Source organism: Schistocerca cancellata, chromosome 3, assembly GCF_023864275.1.
Source record: "Schistocerca cancellata isolate TAMUIC-IGC-003103 chromosome 3, iqSchCanc2.1, whole genome shotgun sequence".
Lineage (NCBI taxonomy): Eukaryota > Metazoa > Arthropoda > Insecta > Orthoptera > Acrididae > Schistocerca > Schistocerca cancellata.
In genome coordinates this window covers 198,886,273-198,908,016 of record NC_064628.1, presented here as the reverse complement: position 1 = coordinate 198,908,016, position 21,744 = coordinate 198,886,273, and the positions used below count along the sequence as shown (strand labels likewise).

Genomic DNA, 21,744 nt, shown 5'->3' with positions numbered 1-21,744 from the left:
GGTAGGTGTCCATCACATGCTCGAAGGTGGCTGGAAAGTTATACAATCTAAGCAGTATAGCTTAAACTAAAGAGGACGTTACGGTTATGAAGATAGTCTTTTTATGATCAGCCTCGTCGACTTTGATTTATCGATAGCCTGTCTGCAGGTTCATAGTTCAGAAATGTTTTGCTCAAACAGTGTCGGGTGTCATCAATGCGCGGCAATGGACTGATTTTGTTGAGTTGTCCGTAGTTTAAGTGGAAACGCCACGTGCTGACCTTCTGCACAAGGATCACAGGAGAGGACCAAGGACTCTATGAAGGCTCCATGATTTCATCTTGCAGCATCTTCTCCACCTGCTCTCTGATTATCCGTCGTTCAGTCTGCGACATTCTGTATGAGTGCTAGCCTTATGGTGGATTATCCTCAGTCTTGAAAGTATCCGAAAACTGACGCGTAACGGATTTCACTCGCTCTTCGTTGAGGGCAGATCCTGTTGGCTGTTTGATAGTAGCTTCCTCTCTGTGTCGTCTGTAATGGTAGCGGAGAATGGTTCTCCATCTGTGACACTTAGCTGCCCTTCCTAGACTGATTCATCCGTCCCTGTGCACACACCTTTAGGGACGAGTTTTCGCTGCTCATAACATTGGCGATCTAAGTTCCTCCTTGATCAGCTACAGTGCTTATGATCGTAGCTGAATGTGAATTTCTTTTGTGAGCCTCAGTACCTGTTTGCAATCGATAAAAGCTTCACAGTTTAACCGAGCATCTCGAATGATGACTGGAACTCCTCTCGATTATGACGGAGGTATAACAACGCCTTCAGTGGCAAACAGCTGCCGAGTGCATTCTTTTTTTATGTGTGCTTATTGAAACAGCTTCGTCAATCCGCAGCTCTGATCTTCCACAGTCTGCTTGTGACGCCTGCCAGAAATTCCATCCGAGAATAACTTTATAACTATACTCCGCTAAAATGTTAAATTCGAAGGACTTTGTTGTGTCATTGATAGTTATTCTTGCAATACATGTTCCTATCTGCTGGACGTATTTCCCATTTGCGACTTTCAGAACGATTGCTTTCACGTCACAGAACATTGTCTTCTTTAGTTGATGACGATAAGCAAAGACATTGCAGAAAAAGAAGCCCTTGATTCGACTAGCACCTGAACATATTGGCCGTCGATGACGAGGTCAGTGAGATTTCCTGACGTCTTTGTGATGTCGTCCGTCGTGGACATGCGTATGTGGCAGCCTCATCGCCATAGATGATCACCTCACTTAGATTTCTTCGAGTCGGCGACTGCTAAAGCTTGTTGGGGAGCGGCCTCGTCCAGGGCTTCAGCGATGGGTTTGCTTGCACAGGTTGACCGTAATTGCCTGCAGTTGACTGGCGTGAATAGAACATGTCCGAAAGAACAGATACCATCTTCATATAGTTAAGGCTAATCGGTCATTGACCTTCTTCTGTGCGGATACACATGCATTGCCCTAACTCTTACGGGACTCGGTAAGATTGTCTGCCGCGAGTAATGAGTGTAATGGGCAGGGGCACTACGAATGTAGTGTGTGCACATAAGTTGGGAATGTGGGTCTCACGGGGAGCGTGCAAGGGATAAATCCCTGCAGTCGCACTATCCTCTGTGCCCTCGGTGGCTCAGATGGATAGAGCGTCTGCCATGTAAGCAGGAGAGCCCGGGTTCGAGTTCCGGTCGGGGCTCACATTTTCATCTGTCCCCGTTGATGTATATCAACGCCTGTCGGCAGCCTAGGGTGTTGTTTTGATTAACATTTCAGACTGACATATTGTCCTCTGGCCTCCACATGTCTGTTATTCTATGGGACGTTATACTTGGCGTAGGAGTTAGTTCTACCTTAGTCGGTCGAGTACTGGATTGTCATTTCATGCCTATGGCAATAAGTCCAAGTTGGCCGAGTCGATTTTTTATGGCGCATTCAAATCCTGTGTTATCTCCTGACGTATCAGATCGACATTCACGGCTCCTGTCTCTTGCTTACTCGGCCCGACAATTCTAAGGCACAAAATGCTGTGTCTCTTCTCTCATTATTTGGAAAATGAGAGAGACCATGTCGTAGTGGTCTTTCAGAACTGCTGTAGGGACCACTTTCTGGATCGGACGAATACTTTTTTCGTTTGCATCTTTTCTGTTCCATCTCCTCGATACGCTGGTACCACATAATGAACGCCTCGGTTGTTGTGACATCCTTTACCAGAAGAACTTTGTACGTACCTTCCACAACTCCTTTCATCAACAATCTTTTCATATTTTTGGTCCAAGTCATGTAATACTGTTTGAATAATATTTCCGCTATTTGTCTGTACAACTTCTTTATTTTATATTACCACCCCCGGTAGCTGAATGGCCAGCTTGACAGATTGTCAGTCCTCTGGACCTGGGTTGGATTCCCGACTGGGTGTTGTGCTGTCCTCATCATCATCCTATCATCCTCATCAACTGCAGGTCGCCGAAGTGGCGTCAGATTGAATGGCTCTGAGCGCTATGCGACTTAACTTTTGAGGTCATCAGTCGCCTAGAACTTAGAACTAATTAAACCTAACTAACCTAAGGACATCACACACATCCATGCCCGAGGCAGGATTCGAACCTGCGACCGTAGCAGTCGCTCTGCTCCAGACTGTAGCGCCTAGAACCGCACGGCCACTCCGGCCGGCGGCGTCAGATTGAAAGACCGGCACCCGGGGAACGGCCTGCCAGACGGGGGGCCCTAGCTATACGATTAAAAAAAAATCATGATTTCGGCCTTACCCCATTATCAAGTACAACAGTGTTGCGAATAATCAGACCTTGTTAAATAAATTCATCGTCAAAGTCAATTGAACTGGGTGTCTCAGAATATAGATAAGTACAGCGTCAACGAAATGTGAAGCAAATAGGTACCAAACATATTGTCCAGCCACAAAATAATTGAGTCACAGAGTGAACATCAATACAGTAGTTACGTGTGCAGTGTAAATAAATACATAGTCATGTTTTCAGATCATGTTCACTGCACATGTAACTATGTATTGGTGTTCATTCTGTAGCTCAGTTGTTTTACGGCTGGAAAACATGTTTGTTACCTGTCTGCCATATACGTCGGTGATTTTGTTCTTATCTACACATTGGGACACCCCGTTCAATAGATCTTTACGATGACTTCACTTTAAAAAGTCTAATTATACCCAATATTGTTGTACTTTATGATGGCTTAAGGTCAAATCATGAGAGTAATACAAAATAAAGACGTTGTACAGTCAAATGGCGAAAATAACTTTCAAACATCCTTTCGTCAACTGTGAGATGTCAGTTTTTGATGTGTCACGGGGTAAAAACATTTTGTATGTACAGCTATGTCGTTTCCCCATGACGCTGGGGCCTGTTCTTCAATGGTTCTTCTGCTAAGCAGACTTGCCACTGATCGTCTTCAGTTCGACTTGGAACTTGTCCCAAGTACTGAGCTTCTCTTCGTTGTCAACTCATTGCTGGGCTGTGCAGTCCAAGTAAAAGTACACACTTTCCAAACGTACCAAGGCATCCCACCTATTGCATGCATTCTTCCAGCCATTTCGGTGGGTCATGACCAGCATGTCTTGAGAACACTTATAGATGCTTCATACTGCTGGTTTGTAATTTATTGGTCTGCTGAATACATGGACCGTGGGAAAGATGTAATGCTTCGATTACGGTTCCTGTCTGTGTAGGCGACGGCTAGTTGCCTGATTGGAGTCATGGTGATGCAGATATTTTGAAGTACCAATCCTCTCCACTAAACAATGTCATACCATAAACACACTCAAGTCCAAATCCGAATGAAGAGTCGTCACTTAAATACAACAACCAGCACTGAAAACACGTTTATTACAAACACCAACGCTCTACAAGGAGATTTTTAATTATTTATATAAACATCGAATATTCCAGAATATACAAACATTACAAATATAAGATATTTCAAGAATCCTCTAGAAACGATAAATGCTAAATAACAAATAATTTCTGGTGTCGCGTTTGACCTGGCGGCCCAACCGACGCCAGCCAGCAACACTGACCGCTGCGCCATACCGCATGCAACCGAGCTTGTGGCACTATTCAGTTCAGAAAGGAAGGAGAAGTTTGAAATGTGAAGTAAAATTCAAGGAGAAGATGTAATAACTTAAAGATTTCCAAATCATGTCATGATTCCGTCAGAGATGACAAAAAAACATGGAAGATAAGTTGAATGGAACGAATGATGGAATAGGTTATAAGGTAAATATCGAAAGTAAAACAAGGATAATCAAGTATAGTGGAATTAAATCAAGTGATTCGGAGTCAAATGAGACGCTGTAAGTAATAAATGAGTTTTACTATTGGTTTGTAAAACAAATGGCAATGACAAAGGAGAGAGGATGTGAAATGCAGGCTGGCAATAGGAAGAAAAGTGTTTCAGCAAAAGAGAAATCTATTGAAAATGAATATAAATTTATGTGTTTGGAATTTAGTCTTGTACGGAAGTAAAACATGGACAATAACATTTCAGACAAGAAGAGAATAGAAGCGTTTGAAATATGTTTTTACAGAAGAATGTTGAAGATAAGGTGTGTGCATCGGATAACTAATGAAGAGATAAGGAATCAAATTGAGAAGAAAATTTATTTATGGTGCAACTTGACTAGGAGGAGGAATAGATTAATAGGACACATTCTGTGGCATCAAGGAATCATCAGTTTGGTAATTTACTTATTAATCGCATCAGAAAATATATACCACCTAACCGAAACAATATACAGAAACAGTCTGAAAAGCTTGTAACGGTGTTGCACGATAGGTTATACTGATAAATACTTGTTCAGAAGAGGATTCGGCAAGTTGCGCTGTTTCTGAGTTAATTAGCATTTGCAACATCAGCACGTCTGGCATGATTGATGCTGGACTAGACAGGACAGGCAAATTCTGTTGCAAAATAACAGAGAGCTAAGGCTGGTTTTCTCCGAACTCGAGACTGTGTCCTTCAAGTTGTTCCAGAGGATGTTATTTCTTGCTGATACCTTCCTTTTAGCGTCTAAGCAGTGGGTTTTGTAAGTTGGAGTTCGATCAAGGGTGATGTCTAAATATTTGGGTGTAGTGCAATGTTCTAACTGAATATCTTCCCTGCTCACATGCCATTTTGTTCTTGCTTGCGTTTTAGGTGGACACTGCATACTTGTGTCTCTGACGGATTGAGTTTTAATTGGTTGTCGTGGTAGCAATTATTGAGGTCTTTTACAGTTTGGGACAGCTTCTTTTCAACATTCTCGAAACTTGTATCTTGTGCTGTTATTGCATAGATGAAACTTTTGTTCCTTCTGGGAAGGTTCGTCATTGATTTAGATGTTAAAGAAAATAAGATCGAGGACGCTTTCTTGTGGCAGGCCATTTGTATGGTTCTTCCATCTACGAGGAGTGTCTTAAAAGTCTGTGCATAAAAAAAATAATAACTAGTTACATGTTTGGGGTAAACTTTTTTTTTAGTTTTCCAGAATAGGGGGGATGTGTAATGAGTTGGAGTCCTATTTCCATTAATTTTGCGACCACAATTGCTGAATTGTGTGCTGGTGCATTGTCGTGATGGAAAAGGACATTTTGCGGGCCAATCGCCTGCGTTTTCATTGTAGCATGGTTTTCAAACGGCGCAATAACGATGAATAATCCGCACCTGTAATAGCTTTACCATTTTCCAGATAGTCGATGAGGATTATCCTCTGTGAATCCCAAAAGACAGTCGCCATAACCTTTCCGGCAGAAGAAATGGTCTTTGCCTTTTTTGGTGCAGATTCTCACTTGGTAGCACATTGTTTACATTGTTGTTTGGTCTCAGGAGTATAGTAGTGTATCCATGTTTCATCCACAGTGACGAAACGACGCTTAATGTCCTGCGGATTCTTCCTGAACAGCTGCAAACCATCCTTGCAACACTTCACACGATTCCGGTTTTGGTCAAGCGTGAGCAATCGCGGAACCCATCTTACGGATAGCTTTCTCACGTCCAAATGTTTATGCAAAATATTATGTACCCGTTCATTTGAGATGCCCACAGCACTAGCAATCTCACGCACCTTAACTGTTCTGTCATCCATCACCATATCATGGATTTTATCAATGATTTCTGGAGTCGTAACCTCCACAGGGCGTCCAGAATGTTCAGCATCACTTGTTTCCATATGGCCACTCCGAAAACTTTGAAACCACTTATAAACTGTTCTAATCGAAGATGAAGAGTCACCGTAATGTTTATCAAGCTTCTCTTTAGTCTCCTGAGGCGTTTTGCCTTTCATAAAGCAATATTTAATCGCCAAACGTAATTCTTTTTCGGCCAGTTTTTGACAATCACTCGACTTCCTTGATTCACACGAATGTCAAACACAAATAAATAGACCAATATGGCTGAAACTTGGTGTGCGTTCTTTCCAAAGATGCTACTAACTAAACATGACTTCGATACGCGCCAGTGGTGCCGTCTCTCGGACTTTTCAAACGCGCCTCATACTTCTGTGGTCTTGCAGCTCAGCAAAACAACTTCCGTTCTGCCTGCCGGAGTGGCTGAGCGGTTCTAGGCGCTACAGTCTGGAAACGCGCGACTGCTACGGTCGCAGGTTCGAATCCTGCCTCGGACACGGATGTGTGTGATGTCCTTAGGTTAGTTAGGTTTAAGAAGTTCTAAGTCCAGGGGACTGATGACCTCAGAAGTTAAGTCCCATAGTGCTCAGAACCATTTGAACCATTTTTTTGAACTTCCGTTCTGTAGAAGGCATACTAATGTTTGAGTTAGTTCATAATCCTTTGTTATTTCATAGAACTTGTTTAGCAGTAAGCTGTGGTTAATTGTGGCATATGCTGCCATCAACTTGATGAAAACTACACCTATGATTTTATTGTTTTCAAAACCATCTTCAATATACTATGTTAGGTGCAGTAGTTGAGTGGTGCAGCTTGTTCCGTTGTAAGTACTGGTTCTGATATTTTGGACAGTCCGTCTAATATCATTTGGTAATGTGTGTTTGACACGATAGGGGATGAAGGGTAGGGAGGGGGAGACGGTGGATTAAAAACTGTAGAGAGAGAGAGACTAAGGCTTGACTGCACTATGCAAGTTCAAATGGGTGTTGTCCAGAAATAAATAAACTTGTACAGGACACAGTAGCTTGAAGTGCTGTATCAGACTAGTCTTCAGACTGAAGATAACAACAGCAACACAGTTCAGAGTGACTTCGGAAACCTAAGAAATCGGCTAAACCAATTAAGCTTAGTGGAAATGTTAAACCTAGAGAAAGGTGTTAAAGAGCACTGCAGCCGTATTTCTGCTCACATTCTATCCAGGATGTCGCTACTCTGTGATTCCAGCGAGCTGGACGCCTTCATCTACGATGGGACGGTGCTGGACTACCTGGTTGCGCAGGACGAAGACTGCCGCCTGCTCACCGTCGGCTCCTGGTACGCCATGACGGGCTATGGCCTCGCCTTCACACGCAACTCCAAATACGTACAGATGTTCAACAAGAGGCTACTCGACTTCAGAGAAAATGGTGAGTTCTCAGTTCATCTTCCTTTATTTTCTTATGGCACAATCGCCAGAAGCATTTCATATTCCCGTGATCGGTTCCGGCCAGCCAGTGGCCAACAAAAGACAAGACGCACACACTGCAAGCGCTGAAGTAACGTCCCCGTGGCGTTGTCAGCCAACGCGAGCAAAAGTATCGCGAAACGGCAGAACACCGTGTCGCTAGCCCGCGATCCTGCCGCTGTGTAGTTCCGACACGTGCAATGCTTCTCCTTCTTACACGATGCATAACACAATCGCCTCACAACCAGTCCACATTCAAAAGTGATTTCTAAATACGATACCGGCTGTTTAATCATTGGTACAGTACTGATGTCAAATTTATTTTGACCACCGCAGATAATTTTTTATGTACAATTTAAATAGAGAAGGTTTGAACATGGCTGTGTTGTCAGCGACCGTTTACAAAGTAAAATTAACAGCAATAGCAGTCGTCGGTCGCAAAAAAGGAGTCTTTTGAGCCAGGTTTCGGCACTGCTACGAGTGCCTTCATCAGAAATAAAATTCTCTAATTGGTCTATAAAAAAATTAAAGGAAACAAAATTGTTTTAAGTGTAAGTAGTAGCTAGTAATACAAAAAAGGAACAGTACTTACATGCCACGTCTTAAACTAAAACTCAAGCGATAAAACTTTAGTCACAAAATTTGTAAAACAGATTACATGAAAGGCAAGCCACTATGGGCTGCTCACACGCGTCGAGCTACGGTAGCATCAGACTGAGGCACCCGTCGCAGGTGAACAGTACACCAAGAGTGCCATCTAGTAGCCGCAAATACAAACAGGCTGCTTAACGTTCAGAATGTAGACAGACGAACGAAATGAAAATCAAATATCAAGTAATGGCTTTATATCATTGAAGAAGCTTTTACCATTTAATTGTAGCTGCTCATCAACAATGAGACTATCATTACGAGAAAGATGTTTAAAAATTTCTAATTCTTCGAGAACATGTAATCTAAGGCCTTTCTTCTCAGTATGCAAAATGCTGATATCGTGAACAGCTTTTGGTGCGTGACCTGTAATCAGAAGATGGTCGGCAAAAGACGAATTCTGAGTCTAGTGCCATTTTTTCTTAAAAGATGTTCTTTGTATCTGACTGTAAAGGCACGTCCTGTTTGTCCTATGTAGTAAGAACAGCAAGTGTCGCAAAAAATCTTACAGATACCAGAGTTTTCCAAAGGGGAGCAGGTCGATTTTAAATTGAAAATAAAAGTTTTTTCAAGCTGTTATTGGTTAAAAAGCCTACACTTCAGTTGTATTCATTACTAAGAAGGCGTTGAATTTGATAGGGGATGGGTCCCAAGAAAGGAATAGAAAAGAACTTCTTCTTTTGGTTGGACTCAATGACAGAGGTGCCGAGTGTAGTAACTCTTTTAACAGTTTTCTTTTTAAGGATGTCGTCAACTATGGCAGGTTCGTATTCGTTCAAATGTGTGTGAATTCATATGGGGCCAAACTGCTGAGGTCATCGTTCCCTATACTTACACACTACTTAAACTAACTTATGCTAGAACAACACACACACCCACGCCCAAGGGAGGACTCGAACCTCCGGCGGGAGAGGCCCACAATCCGTTACCTGGCGCCTGAGACCGTATGGCCACTCCGCGCGGCTTCGTATTCGTTATTAACTGCTATGGTTTTGATCAAATTAATTTCTTCCACGAATGTTTCTTTCGAGAGTGGAATTCAAGTAGCTCTGTGAATAACCGAATATATGCGAACTGAAGTGAATATTTTACACAAGTGTTCATACCCTGGATACCCGATTGGAAACGAGTACCGCGCAAGTGTCAGATCGCATTCAGGGGCCTGCCACTGTGGCCGAGCGGCTCTAGGCGCTTCAGTCCGGAACCGCGCGACTGCTAGGGTCGCAGGTTCGAATCCTGCCTCGGGCATGGATGTGTGATGTCCTTAGGTTAGTTAGGTTTAAGTAGTTCTAATTTCTAGGTGACTGATGATCTCAGATGTTAAGTCCCATAGTGCTCAGAGCCGTTTGAACCCTTTTTTTTTTTTTTTTTTTTTTTTTTTTTTTTTTTTTTTTTTTTTTTGCATTCAGGGAGTGCGCTGCAGCACAGGTCGAAGTCACTGCGTCTGTCAGTCAGTCAATCATGATATTCTGCAGCGCAGATGAAGCCGATATTACAGTGTTAAACATGAATTTGTATCAAAACCTATACAATGCATACGTTAAGCATAATGCAGGCAAGCTGAAAGAATGTCCGAGCAAGAAGTTATCATTCGTGGAAGGAAACTAAACTGAAGTTCACAGACAAGAATTCTCGTAGTGATCATATTAATCAACAGTTTGAAAAGCTACGTAATCGTACAGTTTAAAGGAAGGTACAAACAATGTTGTCTTTCGCCTGCAAAGTAAGTGAAGGTTCAATGATATTTAATGTATACTCGCGTAAAATACCAATAAAATGTCAACTTTTTAGGGTTCCGTCAAAACGGTTAGTGCTATTTTCGTGGAGCCTTTTCGTCCCTCTGTCTGTCCATCCATCCGAAAACTGTGCAAGGTTGGCACGTTTAAAATAGTGTTTTTAATCACATATTAAAAACACTGTTCAATACACTTTCTAAATCAAACGTGGTTTTATTAAATTATTTTTTCAGTGTTTAAAACAAATAAAAAATTGATTTTTACATATTTCTACCTGGCTACGGGTGAGCAGGGAGGAAGGGAGGGGTTCCCATCACATCTCACCAAGGAGAGAGAGGTGTCCAAATTTTAGAGAAAATCCCTCACGTAATTAACGGACACCCCTTTCATATAACTTTGTTCATAACGAATAGCATCCTGTATTTTTTTTATACTTTGTAATTTACTTCGTTTCCTCAAGACCTGCTCAACAACGTACCATGATGTTACTGAAAACGGGATACAAAATTGACTTAGACTTTCATGTACTAACGCATGGGGCAGGTAAGTCCACCACGGATACTGCAACTCGTACATTTGACTCTGCAGTTGACAATATACAGAGGGAGACGTAGGGAAAAGTGCACACTGGTAAATCAACAAGAAAACAGCTATGAGCACTATGGGATTTAACATCTCAGGTCATCAGTCCCCTAGAACTTAGAACTATTTAAACCTAAATAATCTAAGGATATCACACGCATCCATGCCCGAGGCAGGATTCGAACCTGCGACTGTGGCAGTCGCTCGGTTGCGGACAGAAGCGCCTAGAACCGCTCGGCCACTGCGGCCGGCGTTAAATCAACCAACCATCTTGAGTTGAAGGATTGTGTGATTGAGTGACCACAATGTCCACCAACGAAGAGAAGGTAGAAATGCTAGTCGTCTATAGAGAATATAAGCAGACCACCAATTGCAATAATATGTGTTTCCATTTCTTTACTGTCAACTCCAGCAAGTGGACGTGTTACGTTACCCCCGTACTTACACAGCGTTCTACTAGGGGAGAGTCAAAATCAAATTTATGTTACGTTCTTAATAGCAATATGTACACGTGAATCGTACTTTGTGATACGTTTTTGAATAAGTATTGAGCAGAGAAGTGGATAATCAGATAAAAAGTTTAAGTGCTATTTAAAAATATCTTCGTAACTAACGAAGTTACAAGAAACAGTCATACTGGTTAATGTTCCACTGGTAGCTAAACAACATTTACTTGGCAGCCTACTTTTTTATTATGGTTATAGACGAAAAGTAATCTATAATCGTTGTAAACAATAAATTGGTAATAAAATGTTAAACGAAACTATATGGTTCCAGAGACGTTGTCAAGTTTTAAATCTCTGTAGTCAATACGGGTTGAACATTAATAAAACCGAAAATGGAGGAAGAAACGTCCTTTAAACATGTGTCCGGAAACGCGTCGTTGCCATGGTAGATGGTGCTGCCGAATGAACGTTCCTCTGAGCAAGTGCCTTGTGTGGCTGTGTGATTGACGCAGCATACTGTAAGCAACAGTATGGTCCAGAATTTATGTCGGCAACAAGCCGAGATGGTGTTTATGTACGGCCACACAGATGTAAACGGTCGAGAGACAGGATGGCTATACCAAAACAAGTACCCTCAAAGACACCAACCACATCACACAACTTTTCAAGCCAGTTTTGAGCGTTTGCATGTTCATGGGTCCCTTTGTTTAGACAGACGAATGTGTTGGGGGACGCCGAACTGTGCATACACCAGATGTAGAGGATCGGGTTCTGCCTCTCGACCGTTTCCATTTGCTTGGCCGTACACAAACACCATCTTGGCTTGTTCCCGACATGAATGCCGGACCAATCTGCTTCTTATAGTGCGGTGCGTCAGTCACACAACCTGAAACACACAAGGAACACACTGCACTTGCTCAGAGGAACTGTCATTCGTCAGCAGCATCTACCGTGGCAATGATGCATTTCCGGACCTTTTTTCCTCCACTTCCAGTCAGTAATCCGTCCCTGCAGTTTGTAGGTGTTATTAATGTTCACCCTGTATATGGGTCCGCAGCTAGTGGTCTAGTGGCTAGCGTTGCTACCTCTGAGTCCCGAGTTCGATTCACGGCCGGGCTGGTGATTTTCTCCGCCCGGGGACTGGTGTTTGTGTTGTCCTCATCATTCCATCATCATCGTCATCATTATCTTTGTTGCAAGTGTCTCGATTGGATTGTGTACAAAAGTGGACTATGAAAATATTGTGACTTCGTGAGGGCGCTGATGACCGCACAGTTGTGCATCCCACAAACCAAACATCTGTATATGCAGACTGAAGCGACGAATGAAAATTTGTACCAAGGCCGGGATTTGAAACCAGGTCTTCTGCTCAATACGCAGATGCCTCTATCACTATACCCTCCTGGCATAGTGGCTTTGCACAAATGCATGGACTATCCTAGTGATCTGAGCTATAAATGGAAATTTGGATTGAGGAGAGAAGCGTGTAGTTGAGTAAAGCCACTGTGCCAGGGTTATAGTGGTTAGCACATCTGCCGAGTGAACAGGAAACGCGGGTTCGAATCCTGAAGTTGGTACAATTTTTCAGTCCACTTGAGTCTGCATACATACATCACGGTAATAAAATATTATACAGAACAGACTTAACCACCCTAAAAGATTTTTTTTTTTCGTAAGTGGTGAGCGGCTTCGACTCGATGTGAATCATCTTCGTTCCGTACTCCAGTGATGGTGTGTGGTGGAGACGAAGGCTTGGAGTAGGAACTGTGGATACCACCCACTGAGCAGTCGACAAGTGGTACTCAGTTCCTGCTCCGTGCCGTCATCTCCACACCAAGTGACTGGAGTATCGTCTGAAGATGATCCACACTGGGCCGAAACCAGTTACCACTTATGAATAAAAGTGGTTTTATGCTATCAAGACTGTTTTTATAATATTTTATAAAAAGCCATCTGGTGATGACAAGATAATTGGGATACCCTGTGCACTGAATGAAAATGTCGTCATTCCTACTTACCTCACCTCTGCGGCAGTGCTGAAACGCGAATCGTTTGCTTATGCGAGCAGTGCATTCTGACATGACTGCGTAGGCTTCCGTGACCAGAGTCAGTTGAAATAAAAGTTTTCTAAGTATGGTACACCGTCATAAAGTAAAAACCTGTACCAGAGAAACCAATGTTTCGGCGGCCACAGTAACAGTGAGCTTCTTCTGGGACTACTGATGTGCGTAGCTTTGAGGAGTCACTTATAATTTGTCACTGACGTTCACTGAACGTGACGTAACGTCATAATTTTAAAAGGTCATAGTTATGATTGGTCACTTGAAGCGGAAGGAGAGAAAACGTTATTGTAATAGGTTGATACGGTGGAGGAAGTAGGGATCGGCTGGCCTCTGTGGCCGAGCGGTTCTAGGCACTTCAGTCTGGAACCGCGCGACCGCTACGATTGCAGGTTCGAATCCTGCCTCGGGCATGGATGTGTGATGTCCTTAGGTTAGTTAGGTTTAAGTAGTTCTAAGTTCTAGGGGACTGATGACCTCAGATGTTAAGTCCCATAGTGCTCAGAGCCATTTGAACCATTTGGAGTGGGGATCTGCTGTTGTCCATTGTTTCTTGCAGAGTTTGCTATAACTGGTGCTCATCGGCAGATGAGGCGTGGCCTTCCGTTTTTCTCCTCCTGGTCGCAGGCTGATAGGAACATGCATACGAGAGCACGAGCGCTACATTTGTCTTGCGTAAGTCTGCAGTGGCCGAACACCGACAAGACTGCGACAAGGAAATCAAGTTTAAAGAAACCTGCGTACTGGCTAAAAAAAAAATGGTTCAAATGGCTCTGAGCACTATGGGACTTAACATCTATGGTCATCAGTCCCCTTGAACTTAGAACCACTTAAACCTAACTAACCTAAGGAAATCACACAACACCCAGTCATCACGAGGCAGAGAAAATCCCTGACCCCGCCGGGAATCGAACCCGGGAACCCGGGCGTCGTACTGCCTAAGCAGCCGGCGTTGACGAAACGCAATGTCAGAGAAACCGTAGAAGAATAAAACATCCTAACAGCAAACAGCAAGGATGGATACAAGCTTGCCCCATCCTGGCTGTCAGCCCTCAGAGAGCGACAGACCGCACCAACAACACGTGACGCGAGCGCTAACGACGGGTAACTGCCGCCGCGCGGCATGCGTCTGCCCACGCCTCATCGCCGACGAATGTCAGCCACAGCAAACAATGCAAGAAGCACTGGACAACAGCAGATCCCCACTCCCTGCACCGTAGCAACCAATTATAATGAATATATATACTAAGATGGTATCTGTTTTTTCGGACCTGGCCGAAAGAACAGATACCAACGGTGATCATGCAGCTCGTTCGAATGAAATTACAATGCAATGAATACCTTTAACTGCTTACAGGCGTTGACATACGTCAACGGGGACAGATGAAATTACATGGCAGACGCTCTATCCATCTGAGCCACTGAGGACACAGAGGATAGCGCGACTGCAGGGATTTATCTCTGGCACGCCTCCCGCGAAACCCACATTCTCAACGTATTGTCCCGCACTACATTCGTAGTGCCTCCGCCCATTATACTCATTACTCGCGCCGCGTTGCCGATTCCCGTAAGAGTTCGGGCACTGTTTGTGCATTCGCACAGAAGAATAAGATGGTCAAGTGGCCGGTGAGCCTTAACTATATATATACTTTCATCTGTCCCCGTTGACGTATATTAACGCCTGTAAGCAGCTAAGGGTGTTCACTTCATTGTAATTTCATTCTAACGAGCTGCATGGTCACCGATGATATCTGTTCTTTTACCATCTTAATACACTCCTGGAAATGGAAAAAAGAACACATTGACACCGGTGTGTCAGACCCACCATACTTGCTCGGGACACTGCAAGAGGGCTGTACAAGCAATGACCACACGCACGGCACAGCGGACACACCAGGAACCGCGGTGTTGGCCGTCGAATGGCGCTAGCTGCGCAGCATTTGTGCACCGCCGCCGTCAGTGTCAGCCAGTTTGCCGTGGCATACGGAGCTCCATCGCAGTCTTTAACACTGGTAGCATGCCGCGACAGCGTGGACGTGAACCGTATGTGCAGTTGACGGACTTTGAGCGAGGGCGTATAGTGGGCATGCGGGAGGCCGGGTGGACGTACCGCCGAATTGCTCAACACGTGGGGCGTGAGGTCTCCACAGTACATCGATGTTGTCGCCAGTGGTCGGCGGAAGGTGCACGTGCCCGTCGACCTGGGACCGGACCGCAGCGACGCACGGATGCACGCCAAGACCGTAGGATCCTACGCAGTGCCGTAGGGGACCGCACCGCCACTTCCCAGCAAATTAGGGACACTGTTGCTCCTGGGGTATCGGCGAGGACCATTCGCAACCGTCTCCATGAAGCTGGGCTACGGTCCCGCACACCGTTAGGCCGTCTTCCGCTCACGCCCCAACATCGTGCAGCCCGCCTCCGCGACAGGCGTGAATGGAGGGACGAATGGAGACGTGTCGTCTTCAGCGATGAGAGTCGCTTCTGCCTTGGTGCCAATGATGGTCGTATGCGTGTTTGGCGCCGTGCAGGTGAGCGCCACAATCAGGACTGCATACGACCGAGGCACACAGGGCCAACACCCGGCATCATGGTGTGGGGAGCGATCTCCTACACTGGCCGTACACCACTGGTGATCGTCGAGGGGACACTGAATAGTGCACGGTCCAAACCGTCATCGAACCCATCGTTCTACCATTCCTAGACCGGCAAGGGAACTTGCTGTTCCAACAGGACAATGCACGTCCGCATGTATCCCGTGCCACCCAACGTGCTCTAGAAGGTGTAAGTCAACTACCCTGGCCAGCAAGATCTCCGGATCTGTCCCCCATTGAGCATGTTTGGGACTGGATGAAGCGTCGTCTCACGCGGTCTGCACGTCCAGCACGAACGGCGGTCCAACTGAGGCGCCAGGTGGAAATGGCATGGCAAGCCGTTCCACAGGACTACATCCAGCATCTCTACGATCGTCTGCATGGGAGAATAGCAGCCTGCATTGCTGCGAAAGGTGGATATACACTGTACTAGTGCCGACATTGTGCATGCTCTGTTGCCTGTGTCTATGTGGCTGTGGTTCTGTCAGTGTGATCATGTGATGTATCTGATCCCAGGAATGTGTCAATAAAGTTTCCCCTTCCTGGGACAATGAATTCACGTGTTCTTATTTCAATTTCCAGGAGTGTATATATATAGTTAAGGCTCACCGGCCACTTGACCATCTTCTTCTTCTGTGCGAATGCACAAACAGTGCCCGAACTCTTACGGGAATCGGCAACGCGGCGCGAGTAATGAGTATAATGGGCGGGACACTACGAATGTAGTGCGGGACAATACGTTGAGAATGTGGGTTTTGCGGGAGGCGTGCCAGAGATAAATCCTTGCAGTCGCGCTATTCTGTATGTCCTCGGTGGCTCAGATGGATTTGCCGGCACGGTAGCTCAGCGTGTTCGGCCAGAGGGTTAGCTGCCCTCTGTAATAAAAAAAACTGAGTTCACCGATGAACAACGAACCAAAACGGGTGTCTTACGACGTCCGCCCCGAGCAGATACAACGAACGAAAGAGAACAAAATGAGATTAAAAAAAAAAAGATGGATAGAGCGTCTGCCGTGTAAGGAGGAGATCCCGGGTTCGAGTCCCGGTCGGGGCACACATTTTCATCTGTCCCCGTTGACGTATGTCAACGCCTGCAAGCAGCTAAGAGTGTTCATTTCTTTGTAATTATAATGAAGTTCTCGCTCCTTCTAACTCATGTGACCAATCGTAACTACGACCTCTTAAAATCATGACGTAATGTCATGCTCAGCGAGCGGCAGTGACAAAATATAAGCGACACCTCACAGCTAAACACATCAGTAGTCTTGGAAGAAGGGCACCGTAACCGTGGCCGAAACGATGATTTCTCCAGCGTAGTTTTTTGCTGTATGACGCGGTATGATACTCGGAAAACCTTTGTCTCAAATGCATTTTGACGTTTGTTTTCTGCCGCCTACACTGTTTTGCAGTTTTATGAGAGAACAGTTAAGACGACGGTTCGTCACGCGAGCAAGCTAATTCCTGCTCTATGCCGTCTACGTTTCGCCTTGTCGAGTAGTGTTTGTGACTGTGTGTCTGACCGTACGGTCTGCAGGGGACCTGGAGCGCCTGCGACGTTACTGGATGACGGGCACGTGCAAGCCCGGCAAGCAGGAGCACAAGTCGAGCGACCCGCTGGCGCTGGAGCAGTTCCTGTCGGCGTTCCTGCTGCTCATGTCGGGCATCCTGCTGGCCGCCGTGCTGCTGCTGCTCGAGCACCTCTACTTCAAGTACGTGCGCAAGCACCTCGCCAAGACCGACCGCGGCGGCTGCTGCGCCCTCATCAGTCTCGTGAGTACCTGCCACACACACATGTGATCCAACCTGTAATATGACATGCCATAAATGTTTTTGTGGGTGAAGTTTGGGAAGTGTATCGTTGCTTAATACAAGAAAAATTGTGATTTATATACCACGTCATAGCACAGATACCCTCCACCAATAAAATAATACCTATCTTTGGTAATCCGAGGTGCTGCTTCTTAATGCTGCCGTAGGTTCAGCTTGGTGTTACTGCATCGCCACACGGGAATCGTGCAATGACAGAAATAACTTTCAGTACTTCTTGTTCACAGAGAATTTTATTTCGCACGCTAGATGTTCGGCGGCGGCGAATGTACGAAGTCTGACTACATGCTGTTGAAACAAAATTCGGTCCAAGACTGACCTATGGCGGCGTAATAATCGCCTGTACCGGGTGATTAAAAAGTCAGTATAAATTTGAAAACTTAATAAATCACGGAATAATGTAGATAGAGAGGTACAAATTGACACACATGCTTGGAATGACATGGGGTTTTATTAGAACAAAAAAAATAAAAAAGTTCAAAAAATGTCCGACAGATGGCGCTTCATCTGATCAGAATAGCAATAATTAGCATAACAAAGTAATACAAAGCAAAGATCATGTTCTTTACAGGAATTGCTCAATATGTCCACCATCATTCCTCAACAATAGCTGTAGTCGAGGAATAATGTTGTGAACAGCACGGTAAAGCATGTCCGGAGTTATAGTGAGGCATTGGCGTCGGATGTTGTCTTTCTGCATCCCAGGAGATGTCGGTCGATCACAATAGACTTGCGACTTCAGGTAACCCCAAAGCCAATAATCGCACAGACTGAGGTCTGCGGACATGGGAGGCCAAGCATGACGAAAGTGGCGGCTGAGCACACCATCGTCACCAAACGACGCGCGCAAGAGATTTTCCACGCGTCTAGCAATACGGGGTGGAGCGCCATCCTGCATAAACACCGTACGTTCCAGCAGGTGTTTATCAGCCAGGCTGGAGATGATGCGATTCTGTAACACATCGGCGTACCTCTCACCCGTCACGGTAGCAGTTACAAAACCAGAATCACGCATTTCCTCGAAGAAAAAAGGCCCGATAACCGTAGATGTGGTAAATCCAACCCATACCGTGACTTTCTCGTCGTGCAATGGAGTTTCCACGACAGTTCTAGGATTTTCGCTAGCCCAAATTCTGCAGTTGTGGCCGTTGTCAGACCCTCGGAGCGTGAAATGAGTTTCGTCGGTCCACAACACGTTACTAAACCAATCGTCATCTTCCGCCATCTTTTAAAACGCTGACACCGCAAATGCCCTCCGCTTCACTAAATCGTCAGGTAACAGTTCATGATGCCGATGCATTTTGTACGAATAGCATCTGAGGGTACGCCTCAGTGCCAACCAAACAGTAGCGTATGGAATGCCGGTGCGACATGCAACTGCATGAGCGCTGACTTCCCCGTGCATAGACAAGCCCGCTACAGTCTCCATTTCTTCCTGAACTGTCTCAGCAGCATTACGCCTTGTGCTCGGTCGGCCACTACGGGGTCTATCGTCTAAACAACCCGTGGCTTCGAGCTTCGAAATCATTCTCGCCACAGCTGCATTTGTCAACGGACCTTTACCCGTTCGAATCCCCTTTCTATGGCGATAGGATCGTAACGCCGAACTAGCACACTCCCCATTCTGATAAGACAACTTCACTAAAAGCGCCTTTTCAGGTAACTTGCTGCGACTGCTGGCGCATCTGATTCTCTCTCTCATTACAGCTCCTTTTATACACGATTGTCATGCGCATTCACTGACGTTTTGCTGCCCAGCGCCATCTGTAGGACATTTTGTGAAAACCGTATCATTCCAAGCATGTGTGTCAATTTGTACCTCTCTATCTACGTTATTCGGCAACGGCGTTGCCGCAGTGGATACACCGGTTCCCGTGAGATCACCGAAGTTAAGCACTGTGGGGCGTGGCCGGCGCGTGGATGGGTGACCATCCAGCCGCCAAGCGCTGTTGCCATTTTTCGGGGTGCACTCAGCCTCGTGATGCCAATTGAGGAGCTACTCGACCGAATAGTAGCGGCTCCACTCAGAAAAACCATCATAACGACCGGGAGAGCGGTGTGCTGACCACACGCCCCTCCTACCCGCATCCTCAACTGAGGATGACACGGCGGTCGGATGGTCCCGGTGGGCCACTTGTGGCCTGAAGATGGAGTGCTTTTTATCTACATTATTCCGTGATTTATTCAGTTTTCAAATTTATACTGACTTTTTGATCACCCAGTATTTATATGGTTTTAAACAATTACTGTCATTGTTACATATTGAATTTTGGATTTATACAATTAAAATTTTACATACATCGTCCCAAATCACGTAGAAATTTACATGAAATATAAATGAATAATTTCATACAAAGACAGGACATAATCTGTTTCTATTAAGACTATAAATTACATGTTTTATCATTACGACAATGTATCTCGTTAATTTGCACATACTATTTTACTGACTTAAAAGAATATCATCCTACCATTTTCAGGTGAACAGAACAATTAGTTTTATTGAATAAAAGACCTAAAGTCAATTAATTAAATTTTGTACGAGTAAAATTTTACAATCCTATATGGTCGTAATTACAGTTCTGTTAACACCAATTAAAACATGAGTATGCTTAATTCTGACTGAAAAAACATCTTGTCATATTTCTATTATTGATACAATAGATTTTTATTTAACAAAGCATACAAACAGCTGTCTCTTGACGACTAGAAGTATCGGAACTTTAATCGTTAATTATTCCATAATTACAATAGCAATTTTATTCCTATCATGTGCCTGTAGTTTGTATTATGTGCAAACTGTGATGGTACATCAGCTTTTAATCAAACATGTTTCCTTCATTCTACCTACTGGTGAGGCCCAACGTAAACAATGTCAAAACATTAGCTTACATTAGTGCAAATTACTAATTTTCTGCACAAAAAATCTTCGGTGTATTCGAATCCAGATAACCAGAAAAGACAAAGTCAAAAACGCAGTTTAAATTGGTGTAAATTACTGATATTACGTATATGCCCTCTTCGGGAGAGTGGGGATGGGACTGGAAAAGGATACAGGATCCCAAAAGGGTTTGTGGTATACACTGCCGGAAAATAAAATTGCAACACGCTCATGGACAAGCTCCTTTTATTCACAGTTACTGAGACACGTACTTCATAATTGTAGGAGTATATGATAGCAAAAGTGAGGCGGAAAGCAAAAAGGAACCTCTTGTCGGCAAAGTCAGTTGTTCAGTATCATCGAAAAACATAGTTAGCCTTAAAACCATAAATTTTGTTATTTATTTATTTATTTATTTATTTTGCAATTTAATGCACTTTACTTCGCCCTCTACAAGCTACGACCGAAAATAAAGCAATATCGCAATAGATAAAACACTCAAATGCGTCGTCAAAGCAATGACTACCGAGCCTAGAGAAAGGTACCTCTTGTCGCGTATGGAGAAATAACACGGGCCGACAAGAGGTCCCTTTTCATTAATATAATTGGCTAATATGCATAATTTTGAAAAGTAGTCTCTCCTGAATGCTAGCGGCAATTGAGGCAACTACTACTGGTTCTCTCAACAGAAGAAAGTGCACGAACTCATTAAAAGTTTAAAATGTGGGATGCTCTGCAAAACCACCTATATCTTTGGTCACCAGATCAAAATTAAAAGGCTGAAACGTCTTAATAAGGTGTGTAACACTACAGGATTGATTGCAAAAGTGGATGGACATATAGGGAAACTGAAAAACGGCCTTCCAGCATTATTTTTTCTAACTCCGTGGAACAAATCGGCACTAGATATTTAAAATACTACACGTGTATTAAATCGTAACATAACTATTATTTGCAGCTGCACCGGCACCAGTGGACGTAACAAGGAATGACCAGCGTGATGCGGTGGGCAGGGACATGCTGCAGTTGCGGCTAGCAGCAACTGAAAACATGACGTCATAGTCACGAAGATTTTCGACTTGGCTGATGTGTATCGATCAGAGTTAGAGAGCAAGGTGACACTGCTACGGGGACAGATGGTAGCACCTATTGCTCATATTAAATGTTTTGGTTTTATTATATTGGTTATAAGAAATTATGGTTCCGCCACCAATAATTTAAGCACTACTGCATTGGTACCCAACTGGAAGGAAATAACCCCTGACGGGTATAATCTTGTGTTAAAAATTCAACACAATAAGACAATATTACAGTTACAAACTGTGCGTTCGTCTTGAGGCAGCGTGACTGACGGCATGCAGTTACCCAGACTTTATTCATCCAGTATATG

General features: G+C 44.4%; 1 protein-coding gene and 1 non-coding gene across 2 annotated transcripts in view; both read left to right on the top strand.

Moving 5' to 3' along the window:
• The window catches only part of LOC126176222 (glutamate receptor ionotropic, NMDA 2B), a 922,500-nt gene that overhangs the window by 802,822 nt on the left and 97,934 nt on the right, over nt 1-21,744 (top strand). The window contains exons 11-12 of the mRNA XM_049923366.1: nt 7,362-7,543; nt 17,181-17,416. Coding sequence (XP_049779323.1) covers nt 7,362-7,543; nt 17,181-17,416 — 418 coding nt within the window. The remainder of the gene's footprint in view (nt 1-7,361; nt 7,544-17,180; nt 17,417-21,744) is intronic.
• Nucleotides 1,625-1,699, top strand: Trnat-ugu (transfer RNA threonine (anticodon UGU)). The gene has a single exon. It is a non-coding gene; the product is annotated as a tRNA-Thr (tRNA).